Consider the following 17,408-nt stretch of genomic DNA (forward strand, 5'->3'; position numbering starts at 1 on the left):
ACGCTATAAATTTTGCGCAAACCAATTCATAAACGCCAATTGCGATTTTTTTTTACCAAAAATAGATAGAAGAATACATATCGTCCTAAACTGAGGGAAAGAAAAATGTTTTTTTTTAATATATTTTTGGGGGATAGGGAATATATTATAGCAAAAAGTAAAAAATTGTCAGTTAAAGTGGCGCATGTGCGAATCGCAAAAAGGGGCCTAGTCCTTTACCTGCATATTGTTCCGGGTCTTAAGTGGTTAAGGAACTCAGTCAAGAAATTGCCAGACCATTGTTCGTAGATTTTACGAACAGTCTACTATGGCACCAACAGATTGGAGAAAAGCCAATGTAGCACCAATATTTAAAAAGGGCCAAGAAACAGACCAGTTAGCCTAACATCAATTGTATGCAAGCTCTTGGAGGGGGTGATAAGGCACTATATACAAGATTTTAGCAATGACAACGGTATTATTAGCAGTAATCAGCATGGATCCATGAAGAATCATTCTTGTTAAACCAATCTATTAACCTTCTATGAGGAGTTGAGCTGCCATCTAGATAAAGGAAGGCCCGCAAAACGTGGTGTATCTGGATTTTGCAAAAGCATGCGATACAGTTCCCCATAAAATGTTTACTGTACAAAGTAAGGTCGGTTGGCATGGACCATAGGGTGAGTACATGGATTACATGGATTGAAGACTGGCTACAGGGGCGAGTTCAGAGGGTAATGATAAATGGGGAGTACTCAGAATGGTCCGGGTGGAAAGTGGGGTCCCCCAGGGTTCTGTCCTGGGACCAATCCTATTTAATGTATTCATAAAACGACCTGGAGGATGGGATAAACAGTTTAATCTCTGTATTTGCGGACAACACTAAGCTAAGCAGGACAATAACTTCTCTGTAGAATGTGGAAACCTTGCAAGATGTGAACAAAATTAATGGGGTGGGCAACTACATGGCAAATGAGGTTCAATGTAGAAAAATGTAAAAAAGGGATTTTTAATACAGCTTACCTGTAAAATCCTTTTCTTGGAGTACATCACGGGACACAGAGCGGCATATTCATTACTAGTGGGTTATATGGAGTACCTTCAGGTGATGGACACTGGCAATCTCAAACAGGAAGTGCCCCTCCCTATATAACCCCCTCCCATAGGAGGAGTACCTCAGTTTTGTAGCAAGCAGTATGCCTCCCAAAATGGTCCCCATAAGAGGGGTGGGAGCTCTGTGTCCCGTGATGTACTCCAAGAAAAGGATTTTACAGGTAAGCTGTATTAAAAATCCCTTTTTCTTTCTCGTACATCACGGGACACAGAGCGGCATATTCATTACTAGTGGGATGTCCCAAAGCAATGCTTACAATGAGGGGAGGGAGACATCTTCCCAAGACAAAAGGATTTAATTTAGAGATATACTCAAATCATAATAAATCCAACTTAGTTGAGAAAAATAAATTTAAATTTTTAAATTTTACTCAAAAGGGAGCCCCCGGAATCCGAGGGTCTCAAACTGCAGCCCGCAGCACTGCCTGCCCAAAGGCTGCATCAGTATTCCTTCTTACGTCCAACTGGTAGCACCTTGTAAACGTGTGGACAGAAGACCAGGTTGCCGCCTTGCAAACTTGAGCCATAGAGATCTGGTGGTGTGCTGCCCAGGAGGCGCCCATGGCCCTAGTAGAATGAGCCTTTAATGATAACGGAGGAGGCAACCCCTTCAAGCCGTAGGCCTGAGTGATTAACTGTTTAATCCACCTTGCGATGGTGGATTTTTCAGTTGCCTGCCCCTTCTTGGGCCCATCCGGTAAAATGAACAACACATCTGTTTTCCGGATCTTCTCTGTAGCTTTAAGATAGGCCTTCATGGCCCTGACAATATCCAAGGTATGCAGCAACCCTTCCTTTCTGGAAGTAGGTTTAGGAAAGAAGGATGGTAATACCAAATCCTGGTTTAGATGAAAACTGGATATAACCTTTGGTAGGAAGGAAGGATGAGGGCGGAGAACGACCTTGTCCTTATGCAAAATAAGATATGGTTCCTTACAGGATAAGGCTGCCAGTTCCGATACTCTTCTGGCGGAAACTATGGCGACCAAAAATACTAACTTCCTTGTCAGTAAAACCAAAGGAATTTCAGCCAACGGCTCAAAAGGTTGTTTCTGTAAACTTGACAGAACAAGATTTAAATCCCACGGACAAAGCGGGGATTTAACTGGCGGATTAATGCGTAAGACCCCTTGAATGAAGGTCTTAACCAGCGAGTGGGTGGCCAGCGGCCGCTGAAACCATACTGACAAAGCTGAAATCTGTCCTTTGATTGTGCTTAATGCCAGTCCTTTATCCACTGCGAGCTGGAGAAAACTTAATACCCTATCGATGGTAAACTTACGAGAAAGCCATAACTTGGACTCACACCAGCCTGCATAGGCCTTCCAGACCCTGTAATAAATCACCCTAGAGACCGGTTTCCTGGCTCTGATTAGGGTAGAGATTACTTTCTGAGACAGACCTCTACCCCTGAGAATCAGGGATTCAGCCTCCAGGCCGTCAACTTTAGATGCCGTAAGGCAGGGTGGAGGATCGGACCTTGCGATAGCAGTACTGGCCGTAGAGGAAGAGTCCAAGGGTCTCCCACTACCATCCTTAGGATTAGTGAATACCATGCCCTTCTGGGCCATGCTGGAGCTACCAGGAAGACTGGTATGTGCTCCACCCTGATCCTGCGCAGCAGGCAGGGTAGTAACTGGAGCGGGGAAAATGCATAAAGAAGTTTGAACTGATGCCAAGGGCAAACTAACGCATCGGTTCCGCAGGCCCTGGGATCCCTTGTGCGGGACATGAACCTGTCTAGCTTCTTGTTCAGTCTCGATGCCATGATATCCACGTCCGGCACTCCCCATTTCTGGCAGAGTGTCTGAAAGACCTGTGGATGCAGAGACCACTCCCCCGGCAACAGAGTCTGGCGACTTAAGAAGTCTGCCTGTAGGTTGTCGACTCCGGGAATGAATATAGCCGATATGCAGGGCACATGGGCTTCTGCCCACAAGAAAATCAAGCTCACTTCTTTCTGAGCGGCTTGACTCTTGGTTCCCCCTTGGTGATTTATATATATGCCACCGCCGTGGCATTGTCCGATTGTATTTTCACCGGGAACCCTTGTAGTTTGGACGTCCAAGCCCTGAGGGCTAGTCGAGCAGCTCTGAGCTCCAAGATATTGATGGGCAACTGCTTCTCTGCCGCTGCCCAAGAGCCCTGGCGAGTGCAACCATCCAAAATTGCTCCCCAGCCCATCAGGCTGGCGTCTGTGGTTACTATCTTCCAGGTCACAGGACTGAAAGTCTTTCCCTTCAGGAGATTCTGAGGGTTTAACCACCAAGCTAGACTTTGCCGCACTCTTGGTGAGAGTGGCCAAGGAATTTCTAAGGCCTGAGGCCTCTTGCTCCAGGCTGACAGGATGGCTGCCTGCAGGATGCGAGTGTGGCTCTGAGCGTACGGAACCGCCTCGAATGTGGCCACCATCTTGCCTAGTAGCCGCATACATAGGCGAACAGTTGGCCTTCTCTTGCTTAGAACCATTTGTATTAGCTCTTTGATGGCCTTTAATAGGGGTAGAAACACCCTCTGTTGTTCTGTATCCAATCTCATGCCGAGATAATCCAGCTGCCTTGTGGGCAGGAATGCTGACCTGTCTCGATTTAGGACCCAGCCGAACCTCTCGAGGTACTGAACCGTGAGGGCCACTGCTCTTTCCAGGCCAGGAGACGAATGGTCTACGACCAAGAGGTCGTCCAGGTAAGCCAGGACCGTGACCCCCTGGATCCTTAGATTGGCTAGGATTGGGGCTAGGACCTTCGTGAATACCCGGGGGGCCGTAGCCAACCCGAAGGGGAGCGCCACAAATTGGAAATGACGCTGAGCCACCGAGAAGCATAGAAATACTTGATGTGGCTGAAAAATTGGCACATAAAGGTAAGCATCCTTTATGTCTATGGACGCCATGAAGTCGTCCTTCTGGAGCACGGCGACAGCTGACCGAATAGTTTCCATCCGGAATGAGCGGACCTTTAGATACGCATTTACTCCCTTTAAGTCCAAAATTGGCCTGACATCGCCGTTGGGCTTTGGGATGATAAACAGGTTGGAGTAGAACCCCAATCCCTGTTCCCGGACTGGTACTTCTACTATCACCTTCTGGCATAGCAGATGATTCAATGCCGCCATCAATGCGGCTCCTTTCACAGGGTCGCCTGGTACTCTTGACTCCTGGTAATGAGGAGGGAATTTTAGAAATTCTAGCTTGTAGCCCGTGGTCACGGAAGACCGTACCCAGCAGTCGGGAATGGTGGCCTCCCAAACCTCTGCAGAGAGACGCAGCCTTCCCCCCACCATCGTGGGTGGGGGCGCCCCTTCATAGGGCCGACTTGGGGGCTGGCTTCGCAGGCTTGCGGTACCACTGCTTCTTGCCCCCAGTGGCTTGGCCCTGCGGCTTATTGTTAATGCCTGATCTTGCAGGAGGCCGTCGATACTGTTTGGTATTAGAGGGCCCCTGCCCCGGGGAGGGCTGGCGCCTAAATGCGGGCCCTCGTGCCTTCTTCTTGACTGGCAAGAGAGTGCTTTTGCCGCTTGATATAGTCTGAATATATCTATCCAAGTCTTCTCCGAAGAGACGTCCTCCATGGAAGGGAACCCTACCAGGAGTTTTTTTTTTTTTTTTTTGCACGGGGGCTCAGCCTCCCAATTCTTCAACCATAAGAGCCTTCTCATATGGATTAGAAATAAGAATAAACGTGACGCCTGCTGGATGGAGTCCTTGATAGCATCCACCGTAAAGCGTATAGCCTTGGGTATATCCAAAATTCCTCTGCCTGCTGGGCAGGGATAAGTTTAAGCATTTGCTTAGTCTTATCTGATAATGCTTGGGCCACTCCAATAGCAGCCACAGCGGGCTGAACTATCGCCCCTGCTGAAGTAAAGGAGGCCTTAAGTAATGTTACCAAGCGTTTATCAACCGGATCCTTAAACACCTGCAAGTTAAAGATCTGTTCACACATGAGATGGCTGCGTCCACAGTAGGGACAGCCCATCTCTTTGAAAACTCTTCCTCTAAGGGTTACCTGTCTGGCTTAGCCCAGTCCTGAAAAATCAGGTCCTTTAACAAAGGATGTACCGGGAATACCAAATTGGCTTGGGGCGCTTTCAGGGAGCCCAATGAGGATACCGCGGAGGCCAGAGGCTGAGGCACAGGTATCTTAAAGCCAACCGCACCATATCCGTTAGGGACTGAACCCACAGTCTTTCTGCGTGAGAAGCTGAAAAAGGTTCCTCTATTGTAGAATCCTCAGAACCCAAATGGTCAAGGTGATCCTGACCTCCCTCGTCAGTCGGAGAGGATATCCTCCTCCAGAGACTCAGACCTGGGAGACGGGGATCTAACCCGCTTCTTCCCTGCCAAAGATGCCGTAATTAGAGCGGCCATCCTCCTTTCCAATCCACCCAAGGTGGAGGCTAACATCTCTTCCGTTACATAGGAAGGAGCTGGTTGAGTAGGGCCAGCCATAGCACCTAGCAACCCTGATGGCTCACCTAGGACAACAACTTCCGGGCATTCCGGAGTAGTAGGGGCCACTAGATTTTGGATATCCTCAGAGCCCAATGGAGAACCTTTTGGTTTTTTTAACCGTTTTAGCGTTCTTAGCGCTACCTGCACCCTTAGGAGCCATAATATACAAATCTGAGGCACTCCGCTAGTATACAACTGACTGTAATAGCTGGAGAAAATACACATATAATCAAATAAATGTGAAACAATAGGATAGGGTAATGTTAGAGGGACTCCAAACCTCCCATAACCTATAAAAAGGGAAAATCAATACTGAGCCCCAAGGGCTTCAACCAGAAAAAATCTTTTTTTTTTTTTTTTTTTGTCTGGTATTGACCCCCTAATGCTGGGCTAGGTGAGCACCCTAAGTGTTCAAAGGCGCTGCTTAGTACACAGGCTTGAATGCAAACTTTTAAGCCAGAGGCTCCTTAGTAAGGTGTACTTCCCACAACTGCCACCGGGTGTCACTGTGCCAGAAAGCTCTGTCAAACCTTCCTATGCTGTAGCCAGCATCGCTGCTCCGTGTCCCCTCACAGCCTTTACAGACTGAACAGCCCTCCAGGATTTATCCTCCCTGTGTGCAGGGGGGAGGAGCCGTCCGGCGTCAACCGCCCCCTCCCCGCAGCACCGCCGCGTATGCGCGCGCACAGATAAGTAAAAGCGCGCGCACGCGCGCGCGCGTCAAACGCCGCTAGGGGAAGCAGGAAGCCATGTGGAGAGGAGACACCAGGACCTTAGACGCTGGAGCAGCAGACACAGGTAAAAGGGAAGCTTTAAACTGTCTCCCTAATGGTATGGTTCCTTCTCTGTGGAACACCCTGCCCAAAAAAGGCCCTCCTTGTGACAGAAGCAGCAGCAGCCTACTAGCCCAGCCAGGGGAACTATACCTGGGTGTTTTGAGCCATCCCGTTTGAAAACTTTGTGGTTCTCCTTTGCCCATGCACAGAGGCATAAATAGGCTGCCCAAGAATCCCCTGTAGGAAGCCTACTGACAAACCAAGTTCCGTAGGCCCCCTGCTTACCTTTCCACGCCGCAGGGTATTGCTCTGCAAGAGGCCCAATCTTCACCCTTCACCGTGGGTATGGTCATAGACCTTCAGGGACTGGGGTCTTAAAAGAACACCACAACCTGGACCTATACAGCACCACTGGCAACAGGTATTCTCTAGGTTAGAAACCAGACCTGGAACCCAGGGTCCAGCCCTCCAAGGAGAGGCATTATAGGCAAAACCCCATCCACGAATTGGGGCCCGGGTACCGTCCACTTTGGCTATGAAGCACCTTGGACGGATCCGGTCAGCTGGCCCTGGTCCCAAGGACTACTACAGGCACAGCCTCAACGTGCACCAACACCTAAGACACTGGCGAAAAAACTGAGGTACTCCTCCTATGGGAGGGGGTTATATAGGGAGGGGCACTTCCTGTTTGAGATTGCCAGTGTCCATCACCTGAAGGTACTCCATATAACCCACTAGTAATGAATATGCCGCTCTGTGTCCCGTGATGTACGAGAAAGAAATAATGCATTTGGGTTGCAAAAATATGAATGCAATCTACTCCCTAGGGGTTGGCCCCTCTGGGGGGAATCTAGGATGTAAAAGGACCTGGGGGTCCTAGTAGATGGTAGGCTCAGCAATGGCATGCAATGCCAAGCTGCTGCAAGCAAAGCAAACAGAATATTGGCATGCATTAAAAAAGGGGATTAACTCCAGAGATAAAATGTTAATTCTCCCATGCTACAAGACTGGTTCAGCTGCACCTGGAGTATGCTATGCAGTTCTGGGCACCAGTCCTCAGGAAGGATGTGCTGGAACTAGAGAGAATCCACAGGACCTTAGTTATAAGGAAAGGTTACGAGCACTGAACTTATTCGCTCTGGAGAAAAGACGCTTGAGAGGGGATATGATTTAAAGTACAGATACCGTGCTGGTGACCCCACAATAGTGATAAAGCTTTTCCGCAAAAAGGATTTTAATAAAGACACTCGTGCATTCACTAAAAGTAGAAGAGCGGTTTAACCTTAAACTGCGTAGAGGGTTCTTTACTGTAAGAGCGGTTAGGATGTGCAATTCCCTTCCACAGGCAGTGGTTACAGCAAGGAGCATCGATAATTTCATAAATTATTAGGTAGGCACCTGTACGACCACAACATTCAGGGATTATAATATATATATATATATATATATATATATATATATATATATATATATATATATATATATATATATATATATAATGTAATACTGGCATAAAATCGCGCACATAGGTTGGACTTAATTCTATATTCAACCTCACCAATGTAATGTAACTATGTAAAAATATAGCAGAAGGCCTTCAGTTTTCTATGTGCCTAGTGTCCCGTTTTCCAGTAGGTGTCAGTTTAACCCCAAGTTTGCTCATTATCCTGTGCTAAACTGTATCCCTTTAATGGATGATACAGAAAAGAAAATAACCACAAAGTATGCCAAGGCATTCCAATACTCTTTAACGGATTTGTGAGAACTGCAAACAATCGTTGCCAACAGCAATTATGCTTCAAAAGAAACAACCTGGTTGCTATGGGCAATAGCTGAACCTTTGCCTAACATTTTAGCACTAAAAATAAAATGTTAGATTTGTACTCCCAGCTACCTGGCTAGCAAATATTTCTTCTTGGGTTTCTTTCCATGCTTCCAGCTGCAGAACAGCTTTGTACTCAAGAGTCTCACGGGGTTCTGCTGCAGGTTCTGCTGGAGGCTGTACTGGAGGAGGATTCTGAACAGCTGCACTCTAGAGATTTAAAAACAAGTCATTATATATTAATAAGTATTTACCATGACAAAATGGAACAATACGGTAGAGAATTATACATTTTGACTTTTTAGAAACCAATACCTGAGATGATTCTGAAACGACCACCTCTCGTACCTTCACAAGCCCATAATCTGCTACAGTTATGGTGAATGAAAGATCAGCTACTTTGCCATTTGATCTGAAATAAGAATAAATATTGGAATGATCTATGAATCCCACAATGGCATAGGAAAAATTTAACCAGCAATATTTTCTAAAATTAAAAAACTAAATACTTCAGGGATACCCATGCTGAGAAAAATCTGGAGGTTACCACTGCCGACCTTCTAAAAAAAATACTTCAATATTTTCTCAGTTACTGACCGAGAAGTAGTATGCCGATCAGGAGAGTCAGAGTGAGGCAAAACTCCCAATCTGCATGCTTATTCTGGGTCAGTGACAGAGTGACATTAATAAAGCAACCGATCCAGCATGGCAGACAAATAACCAATATTTTCAAAATGGACTGGCAAGAGTGGTCTCAGTGCAGGTTTTCATTAAAGGACTGCTGTATTAATAGCAAACAGGATGTGTGAATGGTTGGTTATACTTGACAAATGATTCTTGTGATTTACATCTCCGTCACACTACATAAAAAACACACCTCAGGCCTGAAATTGGAAACACTATGCAATAGCAAAGCATGGGTCCCCAAATGATTTAAACAAAGGGTCAGTTCACTGCCCATCACATTGCTTAGGGGCCAGGCTGTGGTCAGTAAGATTTCTAAATGTTATCATTTGACAGTGTAAGCACTCCCCAGTGTCAACGGTCAGTGGGAGTAAAAAAAAAAAACGCTGATTTGTCAGAGTAATAAATGCCCCTGCATCTGTGGTCAGTGAAAGCAATAAATGCCCTTTTGTCATTGGTCATCAAAAAATTCCCCAAGTAGGTGGTAAGTGCAAGCAAGAGAAAAAAAGTAATGACAAAATTATGTATCAGATTCGTTAGATGACTTAGAACACGGGTCAAGAAAACAATTTAAGCATTATAAGCCTAGCAGAATCATTCAGACCTGGAGAACACCCTAAATGATGCTCCCACAACATCCTCCAGGCCCTGGGTCTCAACACTGTCTGCCAAGTAGCAAAACCACAGACTGGGGTTCCCGAATCAGGGTATTAAAACTCTGTGTCCAGTGATGGTGTTTTATCTGGATTTCTTAGAGATTCCTTGATCTACAGGCCTACAGAACACACAGTGCAACCTTGTAGCAAAGGGCTACAAACTGCTGTTTGCAGATTATTCCACAGACCTTGCAAAGCAAGGAAAAGCAATTAATCATGTATGCCAACTACTAGTGAATAACAGGCTGAACTTTGCACTTAACTAGCCAGCCGTGGTTCATAAATTTACACCAGATGGAAAATCCATCACCTGCACTTCAGCTAAAGCCTTGTCAATGTCCAGGATCGGTCAGGTTACTCTCCCTGCACATAGGGGGCTCCACTTTCCCAACCACTCAAACACCTTGACAGGGCACACTGCTCAACTTAAACTATGGATTTATGGTAAGCTATGACCTTTTTAAAAGAGATTGGCTAAGGGATGATATACTCAGTTAATTACAACTTTCCACACCTGAAAAAGGCTTGGTGGCAATAATTATTCCAACATTTTCACAGGACCAATTGCACTGGGGTCCACGTCGAACCGTTTACAAATGTTGCAGGAATGGGCATGAGCACCTGTTCATAAAAATTTACTATAGGAGACCTTCTGGACAGGTTTCTACGGTTGTAGATACCTGTTGTGGCCTGCATATTTTCACGACAAACTACAGGAGAAGTGGAAGTCAAACAGCTTGATTCGTGTAATGATTCTGTGCAATTTTATTTTGGCTATGTTTCCTAAGCAACTTCTAATTACCAGTCTGTCATGCTATATCCTCCAAATGTATGATCACAGGGCATACAGCTGATCTACCACAGTAACATTACCAGGCCTAAATTTCTAAATGTTAAACCGGAGGGCTTATCATATGGGGCGGAGGACACGCTGCGCCCCCCCCCCCACTAGACACTGAATCTTGCCTCGACCCCTTCAACCTTGGCAAAGATATAACACTAGAAGTCTGAAAAAAACATAGCTGCGTTCTTGAGCACCTGCGGACACAAGACTCTGAAAGATTTCAACCAATATAAATCTGCCCTCCAAAAATACAATTCCAGCCTCCTCACTGCCAAGCAGACCTATTCTATCACTCTCATTAACAACTTATCATCCTATGACAACTCTTCTTTACCTTGTCCTCTGCCCACCAACTCACTGCCTGCCCAGGAGATTGCCAAACACTTCAAACAGAAGATTGTGACTATTCGTGAGATCTCTGCTGTTCAGATACCCTTCATGCTTTACACTTCAAGCTCACGGGTACAATCATTACTTCCCTCATTCAACCCCATCACTATAGATGAGGTTGCTAAACTACTTGCCAACATTCAGCTAACCACTTGCCTTCTGGATCCTGTTCCCTTGCAAATGCCATGTTCACCCTTTATTCTGCACTCTCTAACCCACATCTTCAATCTCTCCCTCTCTTCTGGCATCTTCTCCAACTCTCTAAACCATGCACTTGTAAGCCCCATACTAAAAAGCCCTCACTGGACCCAACCAATCTTAAAAAAAAAAAAACTACGCCCCATCTCCTTGCTCCCCTTTTTATCCAAACTCCTTGAACGTCTGGTCTACAACCAACTGAGCGACCACCTTATCGTGAATAGCCTTCTTGATCCACTTCAGTCTGGATTTCATCCTCAACACTCCACAGAAACTGCTCTCCAAAAACTAACAAAAGATCTTCTAATGGCCAAAATCAATGAACACTATTCTGTACTCTAGTCCTGGACCTTTCTGCTGCCTTTAATACGGCTGACCACCCCATCTTCCCCAAAAAACTCCAAGCCTTTTGTCTCCGTGACTGTACTCTTCTCTTACTGCTTATCCAACCGCACCTTCAGCATTACTTGCAAATCTACTTCCTCCTCCTTTTTCTGATGGGCTCCCCCAAGGTTCTGTTCTTGGACTTATCCTATTTTCAATCTACACCTCCTCCCTGGATCAACCGATAGCCTCCCATGGCTTCCAATACCATCTCTACGCTGACGACACCAAAATCTATTTCTCTACCCCTAAGCTCGCTCCCTCAGTCTCCTCACGTATCACTAATTTACTATCAGATATATCAGTCTGGATGTCACACCCCTTCCTCAAATTCAATCCATCCAAAACCAAAACTTCCCCTGATCTTTTTGTCAAAAATCAATGGCACAACTATCAACCCATCCCCACATGTCAATGTCCTAGCCTAGGTGTAGTCCTGGACTATGAACTCTCCTTAAAGCCCCACTTCCAAATCTTGCTGCTTCAACCACCACAACATCTCCAAGATATGCCCCTTTCTAATCAAGGACACAACAAAGCTCTTAATTGACTCCCTAGTCATCCCTCACCTCGACTACTGCAACTCCCTCCTCATTGGCTTACCTCTACATAGGCTATCCCCCCTTCAATTAATGATGCTACCAGACTAATCCACCTTACCTTTGCTCTGTCTGCTACTCCTCTCTGTCAATCACTCCAATGGCTTCCGCTCACCCAACTAATTAAATCCAAAATACTAACAATAATTAGAAAGCCATCCACAATTTAGCCCCCAGCTACATCACTAGCCTAGTCTCAAAAAAGCAACAGAATTGTTCTCTTCGTTCCTCTCAAGACCCCCTGCTCTCTGGCTCCCTTGTCACCTCCTCTCATGCTCACTTCCAGGACTTTTCCAGAGCCTCTCCCAATCCTATGGAACTCCTTACTCGAATCTGTCCAAATATCTCCTACTCTACAGTTATTACCCTTTGTTTCACTTGACTCTCCCTCCTAGATTGTAAGCTCTAAAGAGCAGGGCCCCCGGATTCCTTCTGTATTTAATTGTATTGTTACTGTACCGTGTGCCCTCATGTTGTAAAGCACTGCACAAACTGTTGACGCTATATAAATCCTGTCTAATAATAATATTAATAATTCATACCGATTCTGCATGTTGAGCATAGTCAAGCATAAGGAAACAAGCTAAAACTCACTCAAGTGTGGACGGGGCTTACACATTTCTGATGCTCTTGCAAACCATTTCTGGCAACAAGCACCCATTTTACTTTGCAAGTTTGAGAAGAATTTTCTAGAAATATCTTTACTAGGTTTAAACCAAGAACAACTGTCAATGCTAGAGTAAGTCTTTATATCAGGCATGTTAATTATGGTAATTGCAATGAGAACCACTAATCTCAGATTATGGAGAAACACTATTGTTTGAACACACGCACCAATTTTTTTTATTATATATGTTTCATACTCTATCACCCTAGGAAAGAAGTCTCATGTTATTTTGAATTTAACACTGTGATTGATCCAAGGAATTGTGGTAGCGCATACTATTTTTCTAAGAAAAAATTACCCCTTATTTGCATAGTATACTTGATATAACTGTACATTCATTTGATTTATTAAATATATGCATGTGGACCTACAAGTACCCCTTTTTTTTTACTCTGAAATCATATTATTAGCATCATTGATAATTTAGTGCATGTTTATGCAATTTGTTATGTTGTGTTTATTCACTGCAAGTAGATTTAAAAAATAGCATTGAAACAATGATGAAAAGTTGATATCACTGTAATTCATTGTTCTATGACAACAAAGAACAAAACTTGTTATAGGCCCTGTACACAAAAAAAGTTTTGGCTCATCGTTCGAGCAACAAGTGGCTGCACAACATGCCCCCCACTGCTTCTGTGTCCCCCAGTGCGTCCCATGTAATCGAGCAAGCCCTTTGAAGCCCCTAGGTCTCAAGCACGCCCCGGTGAGCCCCACTGTCATCAAATGTGACCCTGTGTCTTCATCTCAATGGAGAGAGACGTTATACGGTTTCTGGTTCGTGCCTACCACTTCCTAGACGGTATTTTCCTTGGTGGATATGCACCTCTGGCCATAACAGTTGCAATTCAGTTGTCGGATTTGCTATGCTTTACTGTCCGTAACCTGTGCTGCCCATCAACCCTCAGGCATGCCCCTGCAATCACTTGGACTGTCCACGTCTGTGTGATAAAGATCACCGTTTGTCCGTTTCCTTATACTCTTACTACTAAAGGTTAGAGAACCCGATTTCTTGTATGGACAGCACTATATTATACACATATACACACACACACACACACACACACACACACACCGATTAGAGAAACCTATATAAAAACGGTGTAAAAATGTGCGACAGCTGGATTTGAATGAGCTTTTGTGTACATTTATTTCCTTTCAAACAGCACCATCTACTGGCAGTAAATGTTAAACCATTGCTTTAGGGAATTTATAGTGTTTGTACAAGTGACAGGCCAGGCTAACCATACGTAAGCTGCCAATTTGTTTCTGAAGGTGCAAACGCTAGGTCTGTCATGGTTATTCTTCCTTTACTATCCAGTGATTCACAGGCCTAAAACAAGCATGTGCATACCGGCTGTCAGGTTATACATATTTGTGTTCAGTTAGCATTCCTAAAAACATGAATACATACTATGGGGCAGATCCTCAAAGAAATTACGCGGCGTATCTCTTGATACGCCGCGTAATTTCAAATTTTGCGCGTCGTATCTTTGTTTTGGTATCCCCAAAACAAGATACGACTGCATCTGTGTTAGATCTGACAGGCGTTCGTCTTTCAACGCTGTCGGATCTTAGATGCAATTTTTCGGCATCCGCTAGGTGCCGTTCACGTCGTAATCCGCGTCGAGTATGCAAATAAGCTATTTCCGACGATCCACGAACGTACGAGCGGCCGTCGCATTTTTTTACGTCGTTTCCGTTCGGCTTTTTCCGGCGTATAGTTAAAGCTGCTATATGGTGGCGTACTCAATGTTAAGCATGGCCGTCGTTCCCACGTCTAATTTGGAAATTTTACGTCATTTGCGCAAGTCGTCCGTGAATGGGGCTGGACGCCATTTACGTTCACGTTGAAAACAATGACGTCCTTGCGATGTCATTTGGAGCAATGCACCCTGGGAGTTTTTACGGACGGCGCATGCCCAGTTCGTTCGGCGCGGGGATGCGCTTCATTTAAATGAAACACGCCCCCTACCCGCCCAATTTGAAATCCGCCGCGAGAGATACACTACGCCGCCGTAACTTACGGCGCAAATTCATTGAGGATTCAAACCAAAGCCAGGTAAGTTACAGCGGCGTAGCGTATCTCACATATGCGCCGGGGCGCAGCGGAGGTACGTGGATCTACCCCCAGGTGTTCAGTCCCCAGTGCAATCTATCTAGATTTGGGCAAGAAACAATTGACAGCATAACTAATGTATAATGGCCATTTCACACTGGTGCACTTTTGCCATGCCGGAACGCACCTTTCCAGCATGATAAAAGTGTGCCAATATGATTTCCCTTTAAATCCTATGTGACTTTTCACATCTCTGCACTGCGTTTGCACTGCATGATGCATCTTTGGTGCACTAAGGAGCAATCGATGGCCTTAACAACCAGTAAATAGCTGGTTGTTAAGGAGCCGGCACATGCCAGCCCCCTCAACAACCAGTGAATAGATGCATATACAATGCCCCCCCCCCCCCCCAACCATACCTCCATGGTGGTCACCCCCAGCTCTTTTCTCAGTCTCTTGAGGTTGGGTTCACATGTGTGAAAATTGGATGTGGCTTTCCTTGCATCCAATTCACATGACACGAGAGCGTGACCGGCTCTCAATGGAGTTGATTCACACAAGTGCGGAGCAGATTGCAAAAGGGTCCTGCGAGTGTTTGGGCCCAGTTCAGGTGCAAATACAGGCAAAAATTCGTACCTGAATCGCATCTTAAGCAGTGAACAGACACGCACCGGACCCCAGGCACAAACCCGTAGCCGCACATATGTGAACCCGGCCTCAATGTTTGGTCCAGCTGCCCCCCTCATATTCACAGTGCCGCTTAAGATGTTCTCCTAGACACACATGGAGAGCTAGGAGGGGCATCAGACGTTTTGCCAACTATCGATCCACTGCTGCCCAGGAGGAGTTACATTGGGGTCAGGACTTATAGCCTGCGATTTGAACAGCACTTGCTCATGCTCTTGTCCCACACCTCTCTTCCCAATTTGCTCCTGGGGATGTTTTGCTGGATTGTGCCGCATCTATCAGCTATCTATACAATGGCAGTATTGGCCGGCACTAGTAAGTGGTGGTGCCATAGTGCCCTTAGTTTGGGCACTATGGTTTGTAAACTGGCTACCTCCCATTGGGGTGGCAACGTATGATCCATCCCCACGGGTGGGAGTAGCAGTGACCGAGGGGCGGGACTGGCTAATTGATGGTCACCTGAGCTTGGGCCCCTCTGCACATGTGTACACCTATATATTTGAGGGTGCACAGGAGAGAGAGCTATAAAGGGACCATCTAGGCACTGAAGAAAGGGGTGGGCCCCAAAAACGCGTCAGCCATTCCGCCGTTGGGGCATCATCTGATTCTCGTTATCAGGTCCTGCTGGCAGTTGCCAAGAGACCAGTCTAACTGCTAGATAAGCGTTTTTTCAAGCTCCTTTTGTGAGTAAGACTATTGTTTTTATTATATTAAATAAAACCTTTTTATGTGGTAATGAACTAGGTCGGTGCGGCCTCCTTTTTTTCTTTTTTCCTGAAAAAAATCAGGCACACATGACACTCCCCTCCGCCTCCAAAAACAGCATTGCTTGATGCCAGAGCAGCCAATTACCAGGCCACAGTGCTTTTACAAGGAGGGTGTGCTTAGCACTGTGCAAGTTCCTAGTGCCTGAAAAACTGTAAATAAATACATCTAAATTAGTTTGTGTTTAGAACATATTACATACAGACACAAATCTAAACAGAACAACTTCAGATCACCTTACCCTTCTACAGCCATAAAAGGGGCCATCCCAATACAGGTTTGTCTCCAACAATGGTCCCCATGAGGCCCTAAAAAACGAGTTTTCTCGGAGGTTAAAACATTTGACAACTGAAGTCTCGCCACTCCAAGCAGAAGATCCTTAGCAAGTCGATCTTTGTGCCAAAACTCAACTAGAAGAGGCAGTCTAAAAAAAAAAAAAAAAAAAAAAAAAAAAAAATAGTAAAGTTGACAGATGCAAGCTATTATTTTGCCTAAATTTAAACATTATAGTCAGTAAAAAGGCAATAATGTAAACCACTCTTAGAAAAAAAAAAAAAGAAGGATTTTTGTACTTGAGGGACACAAAAATGTATAAATAGTAAGGCTATACCCCCCCCCCACCCCCCTCCAGGAGTTTAAGACACAAAGAGGCAAAGATAAACATGGTAAGTCAACACCCGTATAACCCTTCCTCTAGCCAATATGCCTCAGTTTTGTGGAAAAACAGCACAAAAATAAAAATACACACCAAAAGGAGAGGTGGGACCATTGTACCTCAATGGACTCTCCAGAAAAACAATGTCGTTTTTTTACAAACAGTCAGGAGATCCGAAAGCGGTCCAAACGAGAGGTGGGCAACAGCCACTAGAGCTGCACGATTCCGGTCAAAATGAGAATCACGATTCTTTTGCTTAAAATAAAGATCACGATTCTCTCACGATTCTTAAAAACTGAATGCCAGAACGCCCGCCCCCCCCCCCCCCCCCAAATAAATAAATCTGTGATTTATCTGAAAATATGAATATATAAAAAACAGGCCAGTGATAAGTCTATAACGTTAAAGACCATATAACTCCTATGAAAAAAGCAGAATCAAACTTTGATTCTGCTTTTTTCATAGGAGTTATATGGCCTTTAACATTATAGACATAGCACTGGTCTCTTTTTTATACATCAGAAGCAGTACCGCCAGCAACCATTGGGTGGCGCATGGATACACACAGTTGTACAGAACTGTGAGAAAGATTAATACATCAGAAGCAGTAGCGCCGGCAATCACTGGGTGGCACATGGATACACACTACAGTTGTACAGATCTGCAAGATAAGCCCA

The 17,408-nt window shown here is 45.3% G+C and overlaps 1 protein-coding gene across 2 annotated transcripts in view; it reads right to left on the bottom strand.

Annotated features, from left to right (window-relative positions):
- The window catches only part of CEP120 (centrosomal protein 120), a 151,657-nt gene that overhangs the window by 93,425 nt on the left and 40,824 nt on the right, over positions 1 to 17,408 (bottom strand). For both annotated transcript variants that reach the window (XM_040344364.1, XM_040344355.1), the window contains exons 11-13: positions 16,318 to 16,500; positions 8,459 to 8,555; positions 8,216 to 8,353 (exon numbers count right to left, since the gene is read on the bottom strand). In XM_040344364.1, coding sequence (XP_040200298.1) covers positions 8,216 to 8,353; positions 8,459 to 8,555; positions 16,318 to 16,500 — 418 coding nt within the window. The remainder of the gene's footprint in view (positions 1 to 8,215; positions 8,354 to 8,458; positions 8,556 to 16,317; positions 16,501 to 17,408) is intronic.

The sequence above is a fragment of the Rana temporaria genome, chromosome 1, assembly GCF_905171775.1.
Source record: "Rana temporaria chromosome 1, aRanTem1.1, whole genome shotgun sequence".
Lineage (NCBI taxonomy): Eukaryota > Metazoa > Chordata > Amphibia > Anura > Ranidae > Rana > Rana temporaria.